At 42.4% G+C, this 23,023-nt stretch overlaps 1 protein-coding gene across 2 annotated transcripts in view; it reads right to left on the minus strand.

The window, feature by feature from the left end:
• LOC115061655 (collagen alpha-2(V) chain-like) overlaps positions 1-23,023 on the minus strand; it is a 35,572-nt gene that overhangs the window by 5,543 nt on the left and 7,006 nt on the right. The window contains exons 2-43 of one of the 2 annotated variants that reach the window (XM_029530094.1): positions 12,947-13,162; positions 12,458-12,477; positions 12,318-12,350; positions 12,193-12,225; positions 11,907-11,960; positions 10,859-10,951; positions 10,399-10,470; positions 8,898-8,942; positions 8,735-8,788; positions 8,592-8,645; positions 8,154-8,207; positions 8,008-8,061; positions 7,832-7,885; positions 7,645-7,689; positions 7,384-7,437; positions 7,180-7,224; positions 6,756-6,809; positions 6,479-6,577; positions 6,287-6,331; positions 6,091-6,189; positions 5,944-5,997; positions 5,048-5,155; positions 4,460-4,513; positions 4,241-4,339; positions 4,070-4,123; positions 3,857-3,955; positions 3,722-3,775; positions 3,422-3,475; positions 3,248-3,301; positions 3,075-3,128; positions 2,889-2,933; positions 2,704-2,802; positions 2,500-2,607; positions 2,276-2,329; positions 2,039-2,092; positions 1,886-1,939; positions 1,710-1,763; positions 1,500-1,607; positions 1,223-1,276; positions 1,078-1,131; positions 534-695; positions 145-252 (exon numbers count right to left, since the gene is read on the minus strand). In XM_029530094.1, the coding sequence (XP_029385954.1) occupies positions 145-252; positions 534-695; positions 1,078-1,131; positions 1,223-1,276; positions 1,500-1,607; positions 1,710-1,763; positions 1,886-1,939; positions 2,039-2,092; positions 2,276-2,329; positions 2,500-2,607; positions 2,704-2,802; positions 2,889-2,933; positions 3,075-3,128; positions 3,248-3,301; positions 3,422-3,475; positions 3,722-3,775; positions 3,857-3,955; positions 4,070-4,123; positions 4,241-4,339; positions 4,460-4,513; positions 5,048-5,155; positions 5,944-5,997; positions 6,091-6,189; positions 6,287-6,331; positions 6,479-6,577; positions 6,756-6,809; positions 7,180-7,224; positions 7,384-7,437; positions 7,645-7,689; positions 7,832-7,885; positions 8,008-8,061; positions 8,154-8,207; positions 8,592-8,645; positions 8,735-8,788; positions 8,898-8,942; positions 10,399-10,470; positions 10,859-10,951; positions 11,907-11,960; positions 12,193-12,225; positions 12,318-12,350; positions 12,458-12,477; positions 12,947-13,162 (2,915 nt within the window). Of the gene's footprint in view, positions 1-144; positions 253-533; positions 696-1,077; positions 1,132-1,222; positions 1,277-1,499; positions 1,608-1,709; positions 1,764-1,885; positions 1,940-2,038; positions 2,093-2,275; positions 2,330-2,499; positions 2,608-2,703; positions 2,803-2,888; positions 2,934-3,074; positions 3,129-3,247; positions 3,302-3,421; positions 3,476-3,721; positions 3,776-3,856; positions 3,956-4,069; positions 4,124-4,240; positions 4,340-4,459; positions 4,514-5,047; positions 5,156-5,943; positions 5,998-6,090; positions 6,190-6,286; positions 6,332-6,478; positions 6,578-6,755; positions 6,810-7,179; positions 7,225-7,383; positions 7,438-7,644; positions 7,690-7,831; positions 7,886-8,007; positions 8,062-8,153; positions 8,208-8,591; positions 8,646-8,734; positions 8,789-8,897; positions 8,943-10,398; positions 10,471-10,858; positions 10,952-11,906; positions 11,961-12,192; positions 12,226-12,317; positions 12,351-12,457; positions 12,478-12,937; positions 13,163-23,023 lie in introns of both variants that reach the window. The other variant, XM_029530093.1, reaches the window with a different exon arrangement.

Genomic DNA, 23,023 nt, shown 5'->3' on the forward strand with positions numbered 1-23,023 from the left:
TAACACAGTACAAGTACAAGGACACACTCATAAAAAAAAAAACAGTAAAATTTACTGTTCATTGTAGAAGCACCAAAACTAAATGAAATCAAATTAGAGGCTACATGACGTTCATGCACTGAGGCTCGAAACAATGATACAGACCGCTGGTCCTGGAAGACCTGGCATTCCACGCTCTCCTCTCTGACCTGGAAGACCCACAATGCCTCTCTGTCCTGTAGTTCCAGCTGGGCCTGGAGGACCATCAGGACCCTAAAGACCAGATCACCACATATAGAGCAGAATGAGTCAACTTGTGTCGCTCAACTTGATATCATATACGTTGCAGGCAAAAACCTCCTGACCAACAAAGATGCAGATTCAAGTCAATTATAGGAATTTCTTGTTTTAGCTTAGTACCAGTCTACACTAAAGAAGCAGCGTGAGGTCATAAGTTAGCTTAGTACCAGTCTACACTAAAGAAGCAGCGTGAGGTCATAAGTTAGCTTAGTACCAGTCTACACTAAAGAAGCAGCGTGAGGTCATAAGTTTACCGTGGGCCCATCTTCTCCAGAGTCTCCTTTGTCTCCGGGGCTGCCAGGTGGTCCAGGTGGCCCTCGCTCTCCCTGTCTTCCAGGGGAACCATGGTCTCCACGAAGACCATGAGGTCCCTCTTTTCCTGGAGGTCCAAGGGGTCCAGGCTCTCCTACCGGACCCTGACAGGAGAGGTTTATTTTTAGGCACTGCACAACCCATTATCGATGAGTCACTGCTTCTTGTTGTACTCTACTACACAGAAGCTACAGTGACTACTATACTATGTTTTAGTAGAGCTGAGACCCTAAACCCTAACCCTAACCCTTAATCCGAATCCTGCAGACCCAGCCAAGAAAACTCAAGTCTCTGTTAAAATGTCAGTGTTACTGTTTTTATATCTATCTAACACTTATTTCTATGTCCCTGTGTAAATAATGATTCACAGTTTGACGAAGGAATTTTTTCGAGAAATTTTATCCACTCTGATTTGAGATTAGATGCTGGCTCTTACAAGCCTCAGCTCATTTCTACCTGGATCTCTGCATGGATTTTCATACTTACAGTTGGGCCTGGTGGGCCAACTCTTCCTGCAGATCCAGGGAAACCAGTTGGACCCTGGTAACAGAGCAATCATGCCGGGTGATCAGAGACTTCTTCCCAGATTTTAGAACAGAAGTTAGACCAAACTCTCAGTGCCGATACTTACTGGTGCTCCCTGAGTACCTCTTCCACCTTTCAGTCCGGCAACGCCAACTGGGCCCTGTAAAAACAACACTTCATTAGAAGAGCATTTATCAACAGCATGTGTATAAAATATTAAAGCAAATTTCTCTGCAGGGAACAGATAAAAAAGTCTGAAATCACAGACATGTCTGGTGACACTGTTTAGGTTATCAAGTGGTTGGGAATGTGACAGCACAATTCTTCACAAAGTAACCAATTGAGTGCTTTCTTTATGAAGTGTTTTAAGTTTTAAAACTCACAGGAGGACCGTGAGCCCCAGCCAAGCCTTGAGGTCCTGGCGATCCTGCATCTCCTTTCTGACCTGGCTCTCCAGGCTCACCCTTGACTCCTGGTTGACCATCAGGGCCCTGCAAAGTGTCGGTCATATTGTAAAACATAGCTCAAAAACAGGTAATTAAATGAATAAATAGTTTTAGGAAGCAGAGCTGAGGAGTGCTGGAACTACTTACAGGGGGTCCAGCAAATCCCACGGCACCAATTGGGCCAGGGTCACCTCTGGCTCCCTGTGGGAAAACACACATTCAATGTCAAATCATTGCAGAATAACTTCACGTACTGCAACAGAATAAACAAACTAGTCAGGTTTTAGAGCGTACATGTTAAAAACCAGGCCAGATCTACTCACAGGCACTCCTCTGGATCCTGGAGGTCCAGCCGGTCCTTTGGGTCCAGGTTCACCCTGCAAACGTGTCACACTTTCACTCACATGGAATAATTCACGTGTGCTGTTTTGAAAATAACAGCGTTAATAAATAAATAACTAAAATACGCACTGTACCTTCTCTCCACTGGGTCCAGCAGGGCCAAGTGGGCCAACAGGACCTGGGGCCCCCTATTGACAGAAAAGAAATATGGTTGGTGATGTGGACATGTTCCTGTGAACAAGCTGTGACAGGCCTCCATTATGAGATTTAGATTTTTTTTTTTTCCTCTTGAAAAGTGTAAAACGAACATTTGCTCATTAAATCTGTCAATCTAAATCTGTTGTGCAGTGAGCGAAAAATATTTTTCTTACTCTTGCACCATCATTTCCAGCTGTGCCTTCAGATCCTTTCTCACCAATTGCTCCCTACAGACAGCAAAAGATAAGAGCAGGTAAGAGAGAGAGAGAGAGAGCACAGACCTGATCAGCTGACAGGTCTGCAATTACTGAAACTCTTTCCACAAAAAAAGCATTTTGAAGCAAAGATACATTTGTCTTGTTATTTCAATGTCAAAAGAAAATGATGACAAACTTACTCTGTCACCTTTAGGCCCAGATGGGCCAGAGATGCCCCTCTCTCCTGGCATTCCCTGAAGACCTGGAGGACCCACATCGCCTAGTGCACCAGGGGGACCAGGACTACCCTTCAGGAGCAAACACCAAGGTTAGTTTTTTTTTCCCATCCTGTGAACTGCTCACTACTTCTCATTAGAGCTGATGTTGTGGTGTTGTGGAAATACCTTTGGCCCATCTGGTCCAGGCGCACCGGGGATTCCTTTAGGTCCCTGAAGACCATTTGGGCCCAGCTCTCCTCTCTCTCCAGGAATTCCACGCTCACCCTGGAGAAAAGATGAGCTCGGAGTCAAAACAGCTTTGAACTGACTTCACTGAAACGAATTTATTCATCATGAGGAAGTTTCCCTACCCTTGGTCCGATCTGACCCACAGCACCCAGCTCTCCTGGAATACCCTGGAAATAACAGACATTGCTGTTAGGCACAGATATTTAATATGGTGAGGCATGTATCAGGACGCTGAACTGCATTTATGTGTTAATGTGCTGATGTGGGATATCGCTGAAAGTAAGATTCAAAGTTTTCATCACACTCACTTGATCACCTGGTTTTCCAGGTTCCCCAGGAGGGCCTTGATTTCCAGGCAAACCCTAAGAACACGCAAGGTCAGTTCTAAATGTCCATTTTCAAATGTTTTCAGTGTTCATTGTCTGTGTTAATGAAACAACATTCACATTCACATCACGCTTTACTCGAGCCAATTACCTACCTGGAATCCGTTGACACCTGGAGGTCCTTGCTCTCCTCTGTCTCCTGCGACACCCTGTGAGAGTAGACATGAATGTCTCAGTCAGATGGCAGGGTAGGTGGGGACAGAGGGGGTGAGAGGAGCGGCAGCGGGGAGGGCATAATTACTGTAGCAGAAGAGAAGGCAGACACTTACAGATGGCCCAGGGGGACCAGCAGGGCCAACTTCTCCATCTTTTCCAGGAGGTCCCTGAAAGCAGATTGAAAATTAAAAACCTTTTTTCTCTACACCTGGAAGGCGCCAGCCTTCCTGAGCTCTGTTTCACTGAAATTAATTAGAAATTAATTTGAGAAGATAGCTCAAACATTACTGGCACTAGTTCATCATGGTCATCACGCTCAGATACTCGATTCGATTGCTTTATCCTGATAGGTCTCTGTCTGGATACATATGTAAACTGTAACACACATTTTGTCATTCATAAATAGTACTCACTCTTTGACCTGGCACTCCTGCTGATCCTTGTTCACCTGTCTTTCCTGGGTCACCCTTGGAAGGTAAAACAGTTCACAATAAGAAAGAGAAGACAAAAACATCCTGATCTGAAGGTTTGACTGACTGCAGTCTTACATTGAAGCCCTTGGGTCCAGGCACTCCCATTATTCCTGCAGGGCCTCGGTTTCCAATGGAGCCAGCAGGGCCTGGACGACCATCCTCACCTGGGGCACCCTAATTGACAAGCAAACACATCCAGACTTTGTGACCAATGAATTTTTACCATACTTTTAAAACTAACTTGTGACTGTGATGATAACTCATGTATGGCTGGGCGCTGTGACCTACCAGTGGACCTGGCTTGCCTTCAGCCCCCTGGACTCCAGGGGTACCAGTAAGACCCTTTGGATCAAAATGATAATGAATGGAAGTTGGTTGGACAGACTTAATTATAAAATATCATAGTCAATTAAAAGATGCAAAAGCTCAAAAGTAAAATGTCAAGCTCCTTAGTGTTACCCTTGCACCTGGTAGACCAGGTTCTCCCGTGCGACCAGGGTCTCCTAAAGAACCTTTGGGTCCTGGTGGTCCAGATGTGCCACGATCTCCTTGAGCACCCTATAGAAAAAGGAAATAAAGACGATTATTTCTTTGGCTGTTACTATTTAATCACATGTGGTTGTTGCAACATGCGACATGCAGTGGAAGAGACCAATGAGTCCCGAAAACATGCGGTACCTTTGGTCCTGGCAGCCCATCAGCACCAGGGAAGCCTCTGTTACCAGGTGCACCCTATGAAACATCACATTCATATACATTAGGTTATAATTGTATGTAAAGGTCACATCCATACATCATAATGTTCCCATAGCACCTACAAGTGTCAATACCATAACATACAACATGCAAAACCACCAGGACTCATCCATCTTTCACACCGACTTTATTTTGTGCAGGATCATTTGGGGGTCAATCACCAGTCAATGTTTAGATTCACCTAAATGTTGTACTGTGTGAGGCAACTGGAGCACCAGCAGTAAACAAAACAGACTTTGAGGAGGACTTTCAGACTTGACACAGACAGGCCACAGCTGCCTGGTATTGAACCATGATGACCACATTTGTCATTATCTGCGAATAAGCAGATTCCCTGTTTTATGCAATGGCACACACTCAGTTGCTAATTTCACTGTGGCCCTGATATTTTTCTCCTCAGAGTGATTACTTTTCAGGATTGATTCCATCGCTGCAATGACCCCTGTACCCAAAGGTCACTTCTCCAACTAATGAATGCTGATGAATGGTAAAAGAAAGATGCTGACTCACTCTCTCACCGACTGGACCAGGAGGGCCGACAGACCCGGAGTCTCCACGTGGTCCACGTTTTCCTTCTTCACCCTGAGGTCCAATCACTCCTTGGGAGCCTGGTGGACCCTAAAAGGAAATAACACAGCCCAGAATATGTTTGAGACTAGTAGAGGCATGTCTCATCTACTTTTATATTTTCTTCAAAGATGGCTCTTTAATAAGATTTTTATTTTACTAGAACGTAAACCTTTATTTCTCTCAAGAAATTAATACTCAGTGTCTCATTAAATTAAAGGCCCCTTATAGTATGAGTGTAGACCTTCATGTTGTCTTCGATTACAGACCAGGTTCTATAATAGGATTGGTTCTAGGTCTAGGATCTATATTAATACTGTGAAAGTTTCGAAGGCCGCAGTCAACAGAGAAATTCTCACAGCCTGTATTTACACACTGAGCTTTAAAACCAGCTGTCAGGACTTCTGAAACTTTGTGATGTCACAACAAAGCAGTCTTAGCTCTCAGCCATATCCCAAAGGTCCGTTGACCTATATCTGACCAACCACTGACCAACCTTGTAGGATTTGGTTTTGTCCGAAATCTGCTACATTTGTATTGGATCATTCAAAAAAAAAAAAAAAAGAAAAAGAAAAAGAAAAAGGATAGCTCTTTTCTGATTGGCCGACTGTTAGCTGACTCGCCAATCTGTTGTTACAGAGCTCTGAGGAGAAGCCTGAGATAGGAAATGTAAAACTACACTGAGATGGTTTGTAGTTCCCACCAAAAAAAAAATTAATTAAAAAATAAATAAATAAATAAACAAATATAGCCACTTCTTGATCTCAATACGTTAAATAAAACACAAATTATAGGACTTTAAAAATTAAGCTATTTCTGCCGCTAATTGTAAATCTTACAGGTTCTCCTTTGGGTCCTGCCTCTCCTTTAAATCCTGGTACACCAACATCTCCCTGTAAAATAAGAATGTGCAAAATGTGCAGTGAAGACTTTGAAAAATGTTGACGATAAAAAGTGATACTCTCTGCAACTAAAAGCCAGTTTACCAGTTGTCCTTTGATACCAGGCTGACCAGTGCTTCCCTGAGGTCCTGGTGGGCCAGGAGGTCCAGGATGGCCGCCTTGACCTTGTGGACCGAGGTGACCCTGTGGTTAGACCCATAGTCACTTTCTATGTCAACCATTGGAACCCTGCCATAATTAATAATGTATAGCTTAAGTTGTTAAATTGCTGAGAACTTACCACAGGGCCTTTAGCACCTGTGCCTCCATCTGTACCCATAGGTCCCTTTAAACACAGACATTTTCCAGTTAGATGATGAGCAGCACACAGAGGAGATGTTCAGTACTGAGTGATAAACTAGACAAACAGCCCTGTGGAACGTTATCAAAACCTCCTTATGATGTGTTAACACAAATAAAGGAAAACACTAACCCTTAAGCCAACTGGTCCCGGTCTACCCAGATGACCGGTCTCTCCTCTCTGTCCTTGTGGTCCCTCAGGACCTCGGACACCTGTGGGGCCAGGTTGTCCCTTTGGAAAACAATCACATCACAATGAAGATGAAAAGTAAATAAAAACAATTAACAGTAATATGTTCAGTAATAATAATAAAATAAAGCAATAAGAGCAAATAGGACCATGAGGAATTACTGATTGTTTATTGTTAAAGCCTTTGGGTGAAGGTGGGTGAAGTGCTTTATGTACTTGCCTTCATTCCTGGGGTCCCTGGATATCCAGGTGGACCATTGAGACCCAAGGGACCCTGTTAATGAAAATCTGATTTTAATCATGAACCGTGAGTCTTCTTGAACACTGGTGCTTGTTTTGGAAAGTAAAGCTGCTTCATCTAAAAATCACTACCTAAAGCAAAGTTTGCACATTCATCTTCAATAATATAATATATTAATAAATAATAATAAATTATATAAATAAATAAATAATAATAAATAATATGAATATGAACATAAAAAACAAAACAAAACAAAACATATTTTTGAAGTCAGCATGCAATGAATGGTGCCAAGCCTTTCCTTCTTGGATCTACCGCTACAACTTTGCATATTCTACACAGGTCATGAATGTTATTTAGGTTGTTGATGTGAAAATAAATGATACTCAAAATGCAGACTTACTATGGGACCAGTTTTTCCAACGTTACCAGGCGGCCCACGTTTGCCCTGTTAGACAAAAACGATTAACATCGTAAAAATTTGTGTCCGGACCTGGACCTTAATGCCCGGATATGAAAAACTAACAAAGAAAACAAAACAGCATTAGCCACATACTAATACCCATTGCTTCCAGCAACGTAGTAATAGATGTGGCATCATTCTTACCGCTATACCGCCGGGTCCGGAGCGTCCTCTCTCCCCAGGCATCCCAGCAGGACCCTGTCACACACAGGCAGTGATAAATTACAGCTGTCCTCCGTTCACGTTGCCAGTTTAAAATTAGGATGTTCAGAGTTATAACAGGGTCCTGGACGCAGCCTGGTCTTAAGATAAGTCTTTGTAATGCAGTCAACACACTTTCACAATTACTGATGATTTTCAGACTTCCTTAACCATCCAGTTCCTTTTGAGACTCGACTCACTCACCATGGGTCCGGGTGCTCCCATTGGACCGGGGGGCCCTGTTGCGCCCTAGAGAATCAAGGACAATATATTCATTTATGCACAGGAGGATAACACTGTTACATAATGTGATGTTTTATGGACCTTTTAGCAAGGCAGGTATCATGTAACCAACAACCAATCAAACTGACTGAAAATAAATAATATATACCTTGGATCCAACAGCTCCAGTTTCTCCTTTTTGGCCAAGAGGTCCAGCATGGCCCTGTGAACAACAGAGAACTCTGTTAGCAGACCTGTCTGTCCACCGGCTGTACTGACATGTCTTCTCTAACAATCATGCTGACTTCAAATCTCAGGGATATGTCCGGAAATGCTGATACTAACTCTGTGACCCTTCAGGCCAGGAGGCCCAGGAGTCCCAGGAAATCCTCTGGAACCCTACAATACCAACAGCATTGTCAGTTTCATCAGCTGATCACAATTTCATTTCTGTGGTGACCTGATGCACGTGCAGAGGTGGAGAGGCTTACTGGCGATCCAGGGAATCCAACTTCTCCAGCGTTTCCCGGTTTACCTGGTTCTCCCTGTGTGAAGATATTACATACAGATTTCAGATCAAATCAGTGCCACAGAGCATCACATTTTTTTTTTCTCTCTTGTGGTTTTCAGGTCAGTGAAGATTCTTAATTAGTTTGTTAAGTCTGGCATTTCAGATCTTGAGATGTAATGTACGTGATTGTGTTCTGTGGGGCTCCAGGTTCCTCCACTTCAGCATGTTATAGATAAAGGTGAGTGTGTCAGACTGTGAGAAATGAACAATCAGAACTTCATGACGCTGGAGTCTTTCTCACTTTACAGTGTAGCAGATGTAAGATTTTAATGACTGCTTGTTCATGAAATATCACAGTTCGTTTGAATTAGATTGACTGCAATTGTCGGGACAGACAAAGCACCCAGAGATGACTTACATCTTCACCTGGTTTCCCTGAGGGGCCCTCAGGTCCCCGCGGGCCACTTGTACCCTGAAACACATGAGAGAGATATTATAATTATACCAGTCACATACAAATCACACCAAGTGTACTAGTTACAGAAGAGTGTTATACTGTACCATATGTCCTGGATCACCAACTTCTCCAGGGGGTCCTTGTGGTCCAGATTGACCCTAAGAGGAGGTAAGGAAGAAATAAAATATTTAGAACATATATATATATAAAAACAAAAGCAAGCAAACCAACAAAAAAAGTTTATCGGTGAAGATATTGCAGACTTACAGGCGTACCAGTTGGACCTGGAGGTCCTCGTGCTCCAGCCTCTCCCTAATACAGAAAAACATGCACAGTCATCCAATGGACAAAATTCAACTTGAAAAATCCATTAAAAGAATAAATAACAACATGGAAACAGATGGTGTTGGACTCAGGCGACGTATGGATTCATTTAGCTGATTAATCTTTAACAACAAAATTCTGATTAATGATGTCAGACGACGGTGAGAAGGATGCCACATAAATCCAGTAAGTTCAACATGAAATAAGGCGCTTTCCCTTTAAAACACTGCAAGCATTACATTTTACAATTATCCTTCAAATCCAGCCCAGTGTTTCATGGTGACTCGGTTAGACAGACACATGGATTGATTTCACTCTGTACTAATGAAAATGTATAAGGTTGTTTCTAATTAAAACAAGAGTAAATTCATCCAAATCTGTAGTAGCTGGCCAGCTGTGAGACTGAGAACTGCTTTAAAACATACTCATAAATCACTGCATGCTTTAAAATGAAGGCAGGAAATATTTCCTATTTACAGTTTCAGCTGTATGATCATCATGTTGCACATTAAGGCTGAATGAGCTTCAGTTATTCGGCCCTCAGGCTCGATCCTCTTACAACAGTGTGCAAGGGCAATGTGTTAGCAACATTCAGCCACTTCCTGTATGTGATGCAACATATCTGCTGAGACAGTGCGCGAGTGTGCGTTTGTCATGGTTAGAGGATCCAAAATTCCAGAGGTTTTATTGCAGCGAGCAACTTCTGTAGAAATTCTGTAGAATATGATATTACATAATATCCAAGTTTAAAGGAGAACCACTCTGATTAAACCCATCAAGTGTTTTAACCCATGATGGGGCGTATTATCTACACAGTGACAACGGTGTTGTGTACGTTGTGTGGCTCCGGAGCGTGAACAAAGTAACAACAGAGCTGGTTCAGTTTCAGACAAATGAATAGCAGAAACTACCTGGAGCATCTTGATCTTCCTGCATAGGAAACATTGACATCAATTAAACAGGGGCGCTCTAATAAATATCAAACAAATGTGCATCAACATGCATCATGGGAGATGTTTGATGCAGTGAGTTTTGCAGCCTGACTGCACTGTACTAAACCGGTGGAGCACAGATCTTATTCATTATATCAAATGAACAAAACAATTCAAGCTTACAGGAACAGTTTTTTAATGTCTTGCACATTTTTGCCACAGTAAAAAAAAAACAAAAAACCGCATTCTATGAATGAAACTTTTTTTTTTTTTTTTACCAAAAATGAAAAAATAGCATTTCACGAACAAAACTGCATTTACCAATCTATGCAACATATGATTTCTTCTCTCCCAAGAGTCAAGGTTAAAAACCCATTAACCAATTGCTGGCAGCACAGTGCACAACTCGACAACACAGCCTCCGGGATACTCCTGACTCTTGATTGGCGTCTTGTCCCTGTTGTCTACCAATGTTACAAACACAGACAAACAGTTCGCCTACGCTTTCTTACCCTAGAGCCACTCAACATCCCCTGGGGTCCTGTTTTGCCATCAAAACCTGAAGCCATCTGAGATTCCAGACCCTGCAGGTGAAGGAGACACACTTCAGTTCAGGTTAACAGTGTTGAAGCATCTACAGAACTATTCATCAGTGGATCAAATTATAGTAAATAATTGCACATTAACTCAAAGTGAGTTAGCTGATACATATGAAGTCAGTGAGCATGAATAAACCCTTTGTATTTTGTATATGTTTTACTGGCTGCAGGTTTCTGCCTCAGTATGATTTATATGAAACCCCATTGTGTAAGCCTCATTGTTAATATAGGGTTTAAAGTGCAGAGCCAAAAGCACTTGAGTTGAGATCGTTTGTCTTTTGTGTGCTCTTCCTGTCCATGTGCTCCCGTGTGGGTGTGCATTGTGTGCATTGTGTGTTTGCAGGTGTGAGAGAATGCTCCCTGTACAACTTACCCCTGGATGTGTTTGATGACCTGGGGGTCCTGGTTCACCAGGCTGACCTGGTACACCCGGCTCTCCATCATAACCCGCAATACCTCGCTGTCCCTAGAAAGAGTAGAGAGTGAGAGGGAGTGAGAGATGCTGATTCCCCTGTTTGAAAACCATGTTCCCACTCCATTCAGTCTGACATTGGTCCAATCTTTTGTTCATGAAACCACTTTTCCATACTTCTTAATTAGCGTTCTTAAACCTTGTGGAGTTAAAAGTGAAATAAAGATTGATAAGTGAAACAGTCAGTACAGCCAGAATACTTCACTTTGGCCACATGTACACTGGATCCAGTTTGATGGTTTGCCAGTCTGGTTTGCAGTGTAATTTCCATTTTGTTTATGAACTATGAGCTATGTGTGCTGGAGGAAAACCATTGGTTAAGGACCAATATATCACCCTCAAAATGCTGCCCTCAACTGGATTGTAACTTCACCAAGAGGGGCACATTCATTCATCAAGCTGCTACACATTTGCTTGGTAAGCACATTGTGTGTCAACCTTCCACATTACATTATGTTTTGACTTTTGGTCTCTTGCTTCTGACCTAAAAAGTGTTTTTAAGCAGCATTATTCATTTATATATTATATATATATATAACATAACTAGTTTGACAGAGTAAGGAGTAACAAAGTCATTCTCGTGACCTCAGTGGAACCAAAAAACCCAGATGTCATGTGAAATGGTATATTTAAGATCTCGAGAGATCCTTCAAAAGGATTCCAGGGACATGCTTGCTGTACTAAACTACTTAATTTGCTCAAAACATATTACTTTAGAAATTGTTCCAATTAAATGAGAGGGCACAATAAACTCAATAGAAAATATTACCGCTGAAATGAATTGGCTCTAAAATCTCTCTATTAAAATGATTAATGGAGGCTGAAGCCCTGTAACAGGTTTATCAAGCTCTGTGCTGCCACTTGTCCTCTAAAACCAAAATAAATGGAAAAGTTAATTTGTCTTTGTAATTTGTGATGGCATGAGTTCAAAAGAGGTGCAGATACATACTGGCCGTCCTTTATTTCCTCGTTGTCCTCTGTCTCCAGGGGAGCCGGGAGGTCCCTGTCGTAATTAATAAAAACAACCAGTATAATTGTAGAGTGATATCATTGTGGTCAAACATATTTCAATATACTTTTCAAATGCCACAGTGTCTACTGCAGGATTGCTCTGTCGAACAAATGTCCTTTTAAGGTGAAGTTATGCAGGAGGTAACTGTCCTCTTGTGCCATCTAGTGTCAATTCAGGTGGTTGAACACTCATTACCGAACCTGCCAAAGACAAAGACCCTCACCATCGGTCCAGGGCGGCCCCTGATACCAGTGACCTTCAGGGAAATCATCAGAAACACAGGTTAGATCCACCATTATGCTGAGCCTTGCTTTAAAAAAAAAAATTAAAAATTCATCCAACACTTACAAGTGGGACGTCCCCGGGTTCACCCTTTTGACCCTGAATCAATAGAGAAATGAGAAATGTCACACCCATGACATGGAGGTGATGATGTAACAAAAGAAATGATAAAGCAAAAATGTCCAGTGTCATAAAACCTGGCCTACCTTATAGATCCGACCCCCTCCTGCATTGACAAAAAAAAAAAGAAAAAAAAGAAGAAGAAGACACATGATGACATCACCTCTCCATCTTGCCAAACACTGTGTCAATCACAGGGTGAAAAGAACCTCTTTCAATCACCACTGTGGAGGCTGGGACAGTTATGAGCAGGCATGTTTGTACTCATTATGGAGGTCAGATGTGGTAAAAAAAAAAAAAAAAAAGGCAAACTAATCAATTAACACAATCATGTAAGTCAGCCTGATAATGCCAGCCATTTGTCAGCTGTTTCTGACAGATGGACAAATTGAAAACCTGTCCGAACTAAAACATCTGTTAGTCAATGTGCTGTAGTCAAGTTAGCACTTATCTTCAATTGAAGCATTTAAAGTTCGTGTGAAAACGAGGACGTTGCCTCTGCGTAGAAGATAAATTAATGGATGCGTTTGTCACCTCCAAACCTGAAAAAAAGAGCTCTGGCTCACCGAATGTGCTCGTCCCTCCTCCGCCGGTGTTGGAGTCGATCTGACACACAGGGCAGCACTCGCCGTCTGGGATGTACATCTTCTCACAGTTGGTCAGTTCGTCACACTGGATTTCATCGCAGAGGACCTGACCGTTGTCGCAAACGCAGATCCGGCATGGTTCTGGCTTCCAGATATCCCTGTTTGTGTAAACCTGGCCGTCCGCCGTGCAGCTCTCATCGTCTCCTGGAACACACCACACAGAGGTTATTCTCAGTTTAACTGCTCTATCAGAAGCAAACATTTTCTTAGTGTTCGGCCACAAAAGCACCTGCTCTTAGTTATCGGCCCATTGAGCCATAGGCTACTTTTGGAAGGCATTTATACTCAGCGGATCACAAGGAGGAAATTTTGAACCTTTTCAACAAGAAAGCAAAAAGCAGGCAACCATCTATCCCTGTTGTGTTTTGCCCTGTCTTGTCTTTGGGGATCAGAACGCAAGCTATTGAATATGAGGATATGAGGACACTGCAAGCATTTACTGCTAAAGGCTAAATCTTCGGTTTATCTTAACGACATCAAACAATTCATCTAAATAAGAAACAGAAAATGCAATGACATCTGCTGCCCTGCAAACAACTATATATGCTCTCTAGATGCAAATACAGCTCACGTGTCAGAGCATTGCACTCAGGTCTGGAAAATGCAAGCCTCTGTTGTGGTGAGGTTTTCAGCCATTAGACATGAGATCATTTCCTCCAGAGGCAACGTCTAAAAAAACTCGACTCGCGTTCCCAAGATGAGACCTGCAAACCCCCTCGGAAGCCAGATGCCCCATTAACCACTGCTGTTTGATAGTTGACTTTATACTCTAGATGTGTGGCTACTGAACATGTGTAAACATACAACAGTGTGGTCCGCGGGACCTCACAGATGAAGGATTACCAACATTTTTCCTGAAAATATGAGAGACTTTTTACAATCATCTTTTTGTTTGATCTATCCCTCCATTGTTTGTGGATCTTTCCTGAATACGTGTTCATGTTCAAACAGGTGTGCCCCCCCGACTCCTCCGTAAGGTGCTTCTGTGATCTGAGCCCACATGGGTCAGGTCTACCTGTTTCTGCTATAAACAGCAGGTGGCAGCTCTGAGCTTCAGACTGCAGGTGAGTTTAGGTTGGGCCGAGAAGTTACAGAGGGGAACCGAAGTGCTGCTGAGGGGTCTTAGCATGTCTTTTCCCTCGCTGTGGACGTGTTAATCCTCAGAGGAAAAATCAAAGAGCAGCAGCAGCAGCAGCAGCAGGTAGATGTGCAGGTCTGCTTAAGCAACACAACTACGTGCTGCAACACAACAACAACGACTGCAGCTCCAGATTTATAGTCATGTTATTCAAGCCCGGGAGCGAAAGTGGCTCATTATGCTTCAGCTGTACGGAATGGAATACGAAATGAGCTGCCTGCAAGTTGTCAGTTACAGGAAGTAACTGAATTAACCTTTACAGTCCAGATGAACTGTAAAAGAAAATGTAAATTAAACCAGATCTACTGTTGACCATGAATGATGACGCACACTCTGGACTGATACACTTGTAGTGGACGACGATATACGCAGGTACAACTAGAGGAAGGAGGAAAGTGAAAGAACAAACAATCATCGATATTATGTCCAGATCAGCTGTGGTACATTCAAGTCCGTCTCTGGCTGCTGTTAGAGTCCCAGTGTACTGCTGTCCTTCACTACTATATGTGGGGTAGAGGCTGATCACAGTTAAACCACAGAAGAATTTGTTAAACAATTTCTTCGTCAAAAGACATCAACCACGATTGTCAAAGAGTCAGCTTCATGAACGGAGACAGACTATTCAGAAGGTTAACAGTAGTCATTAAATTGTATAAAACACATCATTTTGTGCAGAAAGATGTTCATTTGCCTCTTCAACTTTAGTCTCCGCCTACTGAATCACTCAACAAACAGTCGCTCATTTTCAACCAGCATACTGCATAATACATTAAAACATGAGCCAGGACACCTGGGCTGCTCTTTTCATTATTGTTACTCATAAGGTCTGACATGCTGTGATGAAGTCAAGCTCCCTGGAGACACATCGAGACTCTTGGTGCAGGATCAAACAAAGTTAATGTATGGACAGACAGAGGATGTGAGCGATGAATTGCATTTAAACCGGTCTTAACAAGGTGCGATGGGGATGTCTGAGTCTCCTCTAATTAAAGGAAACTCTGTGTTTGGATGGTGTACAAATGCACCATGTAATCAGACACTCTTAGGCTCATTACATCTAATCTCACAAGGAGGGGTGGATGTGATTTGGGTAATTCCCACCCTCTTTGTTTTTCCCCCATTGATGTCATCTAAGGTAAAATATGAGTGTACTTATTATGTTATTGTGTTTCCATAACCCTGAAAATTAGCAATCAAAACAAGATTTGAATTGCGATGGCAAAATTCACTGATATTTAAAGTGTTCAGGTGCAATGATTGGGCCTGGGCTGGACTCTCCGTCAGGCCATGACTGTAAACACAACGCCCGTCTGCATCAAACGCAGACTCCTGTGGTCGTGCTTCTGTCATCCACTTGTGTGTGATAAGAACTGGAGCCCTTATCGGTGTGTGTTTTACTTAGATCTGATTTTGCTGCTTTTAGACATATGAAAAGTATTTATATATACCTGGATTGTTGTTACCTTTAATTCTTTCTTTCGTCTCTAACAAACTGGATTGAGTTAAAATGTGTAGAACTTGAATCCCTTTCTATCCTGAGAGAGAGCTGCTTTTGGGTTTTGAGCGATTTGAAACACTGTGTGATGGGAGAGTTTGAAATTCACTGGAAGAGAAGTGTGGTTTTCGGAGGAGTCTTAAACCCCACCACAAGCCTTGAGGGGAAGGGGGAGGGAGGGGGAGGGGGAGAAAGACATTCACTTTTTCCCTCCTCTCAGCTAATTCATCGCAGCTTCCACACTTTTCCACAGACGCTGTTGAGGCACAGTTTAGTCGTGACCACGGCAAACCCCCCCCCCCCCAACCACCCCTCCCTCGATGGTGACTGCTTGATCTGGTTTTTCCACTAGTCAGACAGTTTCCTCTCCTGATTTTAAAACATGGAGTCTGGGGCTCTTTGACATGACTCATCTGTCTGCTCTGCACCCATCGCTCCGCACAGTCCGTCAGCTGGATAACAGAAGAAGCCATCTTCCTCTCCACAGAGCTCAAAACCTGGAAAACATACTGTTGTGTTGCCACAAATGTGATGTCGCTGGCAGATGTGAGGAGAAAAGAAAAATGAAACTGATAGTTTATGGATTTTCCTTGGCTAATATGGAAATTCTTATAATATTGTGTGTTTGGGGAGAATCTGTTGCAGCCAGGAGTCGAAGGGTTAGAAAGTGACCTTATGGAAACAATGAGTCATTTAAAACTGGATCTCTCATTTCCTTTAACAAAAAGAAAAGAGAAAAAAAAAGGCTGTGGGCTCCAAACTTATTGCCATTGTTTAATTGACAGAAATTGACTGATTGTCTGAACGGCAGTGCTTAAGCTTTTAAAATAAAACCAAAAATATAATCTGTTTCCACTGGGCTTCTGAACAACTCCTTCATTGCAGTGAGAGTAACGTGCCCCAAATGACATGCTTAATACCATGAGGAGTCCAGCCTGATTCCTAGTCCAGATGCAGATGAGTTACAGCTGCTGAGGGGTGGCTCTGCAGCAGCTGTGCTTTTCCTGCTCCAAAACCTCTCGTGCCATGGCCAAACATAAATCCTTCCCTGTAAAGGACCTTTAGCTCATCCTGTGGCTGTTCAACTGATAAAAGCCTCCATAAAAACAACCGATCCACAAGCATCAGTCAGCCTTTATCTGTGTTAACCCGAAGCCCGGGGTGTGACGTGCCAAAAAGCTGCACACCTCTGTGCTCGCATGTCTGCGCTGTGTTTTGTCGTCATAGTGGGCCTACGACCTGTGATTATACCTCTCGCCATTTTCTTTTTTTTTTTTTTTTAAATCAGGATCATAATACTTAAGGGTGGCATCTTGTCTGTTCAGTATTGTCGGAGCAATGGCAGATCTGCTGCATTGTGTCGACAAGGCTTGAAATGCAACAGAACACTCCAGTTTGAACACGCTCTTTGCCTTGGCTTCCACAAACAAAGCTCAGTATCTGGAGGGAGGGGTAGGAAGCTCAGTCCAGGAAAGTTGAGATGAATAAGTAGCTCACTGATTACATGTCTGGGCTTTTCCATCAACAGGCCCCATCTCCACTGTCTTCCTTTAAACAGGCAACCACACTTACAAGCTTTCCTCATCCTATGCTCGGCCATTGGAGGACTGATGTCCTGCTAATTAACACCCCCCAAAAAGTACATTTGAAGAAATGCATTTTGAAAATACATTTCTTCAAAATAATTTAATTACCTGCAACTGCACATATCCTCTCGTGCACATATTCTCAAGCATCTTTCACTGTCACCGTCATGAAATATTGTGAAAGCGCTAACTGAAAGTACTCACACAGTAGTACTCGTAAAACAGGGTTCGTGTCTCCGTGCCACACGGAAAATGAAATTTACAGCATGCCAGTGTGCTCATGAGGAGCTAACAGATGGCAAGCTCCAACATGAATAATTTGCTCTAATTACAGAACAAGAAAACACAAGCTGTTTAGAAATGAAAGCCACTAAATAGTGACTGGCCCTCGCCCTCTTTGGTCGAGGCCAGAAGCTCTCGCCAAGGTCAGGGCCAAAGTTCAGAAGCAGGGCGATCTTATTCTGGTCAGAATGGAGATAAGCGACACGTTACTTCAACAGAGAACGCCCTGTCTTCATGAGGACTATGAGGACACTGCAGCTTGATTTCCCTCTGGGCTTGTTCTTTTGCATACAGCACATCTGACTGCAAGAGGCTCTGTTGGCTCTGCCTTTTGCAGTTATTGACATGTGTCTCTTTTCATGTAACCCACACAGTCCTCTGTCATGCATTTGTTAAAAATTAGCAAAAATACAATAAAGTGCAGGCACTTGTGCAACCTGAAAGTGCTCCAACACTCTGCTGAGCCTACACATGAATTTAAAACAATACAAACCACTCGACCAGCCTTACAGTACGGGGATCATATTGCACTGTGAAATAAACTCACACAATCCACAACTGCGCAGAGTGAACTTGTTGTTTACATGTTTGTGTGAAGTGACTATTGAACTTCAAAAGGTGGATCTGTTTCACTGGAAATCGGATCTTCCAGAGAGTCCTGATGAACAGTGAAACATGTGGTTTTCATATCCTTGCCTGATGCTTCCAGTCCACATTGATCAAGCTAAATAAAACACACTGACACGCTTTACTAAACCCGAACAACGTGCAGCGCTCTTTGCCCTTTATTCTGAGAAGTTTGGCTTCACTTGCTCAATAGAGAAGCACTGGTGCATGTTCACTACCAGCAGTACTATATCAGTCAGCATGCACTGTGATCAAATCAATAAAATACTTGGCATTTCCTGTTGCTGAGTTTTACATCACACAAAGGAGTGGTTGGTGTTGTCAAACACTGACACACAATATCATTGCAAGTGGTAGATATCGTGGCGAATGATCTAATCTTCTAATCTCTCAATCAGTGAGACATCTGTTAAATCTGTTTATTAGACAACACTTCATTAGGTGGGTTCATGTAAAAGCAGGTATGCATTGGGAGAAAATTGGTGACATCAGACATTCCAGTTCTACTGAAGCAGAGTGCTAACATATACAAGAGGTTGGAGCACTCTGGTGTTCTACATCAACTGAAGACACAGCCAGATGTGAAAGAATAAACTGAGGACTCAGAGGGAAGCTGTCTCAAGCACAATGTCCTGTAGCTTTATCCCCCCGCAAGAATAAGGAACCACTCAGACAACATATTCATCTATTCATATCCAACTTTTGGGAACATAGGGTGGATTAGGGAAATGTCCATAAATGGTGCTAATGCACTGAAAAAAATCTGATTGAAAACCTTTAGTTCAGTCTTTTCCTGCAGCGTGAGACCAACCTGAAGCTGTAATGCTCCTTGCTGAGGAAACAATCAGTTCTGTTTAGAACATGCATACAGCCTGGATTTACCCATCAAATCATTGTGATCGTGATGGTTCTTGAGAAAGACCGACTGTTAAATGGGGATACAGTTCATCATTATGAAAAAAATACTTTGACTGCTGTCTGAAATCACGGGAAGGGATGCGCAACAATGTTAAAGGATCTGACATTTTTATATAAATGTCTCTAAATAAGCCTTCAAGAGCAACTACTGTAGACGCCAAAAAGAAAAAAAAAAAAACCCTGCTAGCTTTCATGTCAATTTAGCAGTTAATCTGAAATGATCTGTGTGGTTAGATAGCACTAGCTCTTCTGGGTCAACCAAGAGTTTAAATCATTAAAATCCACTCCGCACAGTTTAACAAACTGAACACATCTGTTTGCCTCCTCAAGCACAGAGCGAGATGCTGGCACAAAATGTCTCCCTCTCTCATTCTTCTGTGTTTCTCCGTCTCATTTTTTATGGTAGAGTCCATGAGCATGACAATATCTGCCTGCCTGATCGTTAAATGTGTCGCATGAAAACAATGTCTCGTGAACTAAGCAGCAAATAAAGTCCATCATTATGGCTCCGACTTAAAGTTAATGGACATTTTGCATTTTTGAAACACTTCTAAGAAACTACATGTTGACTTTTAAAAGTCAAATCTCGGAGCACACATGCTCATCCATTATCATGCTTAAGGTGCGGCAACACTATGGGTTGTTTTATGAGGCGTTCTGTATTGGAGCTGGAGAGCTGGCCCAAAGGCAAGACAGATTTATTGCCTCCACATTTTGTCTGACCTCAGAGCTACAGCGGTTTAAAGATGCTGCATCGACCACTCCAAATAAATGGCTGCCGCAGGCTCCTTTTTAAATCCCACATTTTCTTCCGCATTGGCCTGTGTTTTCTCATATCCTCGTCAGGGTCCCCTCCCACCTAATCCCAAACCAAAGCCCCCCACCTCCGTTTGGACTTGACCTTCATGCTGCTCTTTTTCTCTGTTTTGTGGTTTCTGCCTTTTCCTTTCTTTTCTCTCTCAGTCTTTTCCTCTCTTACTGTACCTGTGTCCTATTTCAAGTGTGCAGAGTTTCTGAATATCTCCCCCACTCTTGATCTTTAGGTCTCCGAGTCCATGTTGTTATCCTAAAAGTTTCAGAGAAGGGATGCAGCTGCTCGGCTTTAACTCCAGCATGTTCTGTGTCATATGAACAACCCTTCAGGCAGAGGATGTCTCCTATAAATATTTACATTTTCAACTGGGCTGCATATGGTGAGGCCATGAGCTTGACGATATTTGTAACTGCTTTAGGTTAGAAGTTTATCCGTTAACGAAAAAAAAAAAAAGTATGGTGTATAATTCAGCAGGATATATTCAATTCACTTCAGAAATTTGAACGATTATGAAGGATCAATAACATTACGAAACTGACCCCCTTGAATAACATGAAAAAAAAAAAAAAAAAATCATCTGTTTTCAAGCTATGCACACAGCCCTTCAGAGGTCAGGTCTTCAGAGCTTTAACAGAACCGTTTGAGAAAATAAAAGCAGGTAGGGGCTGAATACATAGTGACATAAAACGGTACAAAAGTTTTTGCAATGCAGAAAACTGGATCATGAGTCAATTTACACAGACAGAATATCACAAATGGGATTCAGCCCTGATACTCAAAACACAAAGCCAGTGCTACGGAGAGGCTTTTGGAAACAGGGGCTGACTCTGAAAAGAAAATAACGTCTCAGCAGATGTTTAGGCTAAAAAATCTTCAAAATATTTTCGAGATGTGCTTGATTTGGCCTCTTCCCAATATCATCTCTAAAGTGGAAACCATGACTTTATTCCAGGTGAACAACATCAAGTGTTCTCCTCGTGCTTTCCTGTTGTCTATTATTCTTTGGTTTAACTGAAATCATGGAGGATTAGCAGCTTTGCTTGTCTCCAGTCACTTCCTCTCGCCAGGTACAAACCACCTGGGGCCTTCACATACTGAGGCTCTGTTGGGCAGTGGCCACGGAAGCTTTGGTACATTTTGGTGCATTGACAAAGCCCAGAGAGGAGCCTGGAAGCCGGTCGACACTGTGGGGCCCATTCCCTGAGGTAATAGCACTTCACTCAAGACCCTGGGGCGACAAACAAAATTTATCACTTTCCCTTTATTGCTAAATGGACGCTTTGAAGTTTACGGCGGGCTGCATTTTTGTGAATGCTGGAGACAGACAGATACAGATGGGATCACAGGAGCAGTTTTGTGGTGCAGTTTCGCCCGCTGAAGCACCACAGCAGGCCTGAGGTCACCGCAGGTATCTCCACTGAAAAAGCTGAAATATTAAATATTCAAGGGCGCGTCATGTCTGTATGAAACAATCTGTGCATGATAATACAGCATAGAACACAACAATATATTGGCTCTTATTCAGAAACAGCTTCTCCTTGACTATATTTGTCCACCAGAGAGCACTGATAAAGCTGCATGTTCTGTGTAGGACACATCTTGGTCTCACTTGTTTGTTTATATATTTTTAATAAAAAGTCTTATTATTATTATTGGAAAGAGCCAGAATCAATCGACCTCGGGACAGTTTCCACACAATAAAGAATAAGAGGACACACATATCTTCAGTTACAGGGGTAGACAGATTTCAATTGAGGCCTTGTTTGTAATTTTGCCATCTCCATCCTGGTTTATAGAAAACATAAGAAACCGTATTTGGAGGAGAAGGTGGAGCTAAAGAGGCGTGAGGTTCGGGCTCAGACTTGCTCTGCGCTCTATCTGATTGGGTGGTCCAGTCTGCCATCATACAGTAGCCACACCCAAATACATAATGTAAAAATGACCATCATGTTGTTTTGATGACTTGAAACTACAGACCCACACTGAAGACTTCAGTAGACTTCAGTACAATCTGACTTACTTTTAAAACCATCCGAGTCGCCCCCTGTTAGATGTCCTAGATAGAATGCAGGTTTTAGGATCTGCAGCACTGACTTCAGGTCCGCTTTAATGTGCAGTCCACACGTTACACACAAATCATAACAGCTGAAGTGTGGCATTGAGTTCATAGGCTGAGTTGTACAGTTTGTGTCATAGTGTCATCAGGTCTCAGCAATGACCCCAGCAAATAAAATATTGTCATGACCAACAGAAATGATTCCAAGTTGTAGGAGAAAATGAGGCTTTATCTTGCTTTACCTCACCTGGGAAGTCAATGTTTACATTGTTGCCGTAACTCACTGACAAAGCTGCCGGTTCGGAGCAGCTTCAATTTATCACTTTAACGCCCTCTTGCAAGTTAAAATTGATTTTATATCTTTGAGGGTGTATCAGGATGGTGATTTTACAGGCCAAATCCAATTATGACATATTTTTTATTACTTCATGCAATTTCAGTTTTCAATATTGAGGACCACGATACCCAAATGTAATTGTGGTTAGTGCTTGTTACGAGTAAATACACTTTCATTCCTACATACACCGAAATGGAGAGACTTAGATCTCTTCAATGAGAAAAGTATGACTGGTATGTTATCATTATGACATGCGAGCAAAGACAAAAAAAAAACAAAACAAAACAAAAACAAACCTACAACAACTAGTGAGGTTAGGGTTTTTTTTTTTTTTTTACTTGTGTTCTGAGAACCTTCATATGTGTATTATTTTCTGGCAGCTCTGTTGCAGTTTGTTTGCTGCAGCTCCTCCCTCCTGTTGCATACTTCATTTACCATGTCATAAACAGCTGCGTGAGCCGACCGAATGTCCTCCCAGAGGACAGAAATTAGATTTTTTTCTTCACTTGTGCAGAAGAAACTAATCGCCAGATGACCTAATTTTGATATAAGATTCAATGTTGAACACAAAGAGCACATTTCTTTTGCTTTTGGCCTTAATTCCGCACGATGGCAGGATGATAAGGTAAAAAGCTAGAATAAGAGGACTGACTTGAAAGCAAACACTGTTTTGACCTCATGTCTGTCTTATCTTCAGCATGAACCACACTGGTCATTAAAAACAACCAGAGCTGAAACATGTGCTCTTCAGC

Source organism: Echeneis naucrates, chromosome 21 (assembly GCF_900963305.1).
Source record: "Echeneis naucrates chromosome 21, fEcheNa1.1, whole genome shotgun sequence".
Lineage (NCBI taxonomy): Eukaryota > Metazoa > Chordata > Actinopteri > Carangiformes > Echeneidae > Echeneis > Echeneis naucrates.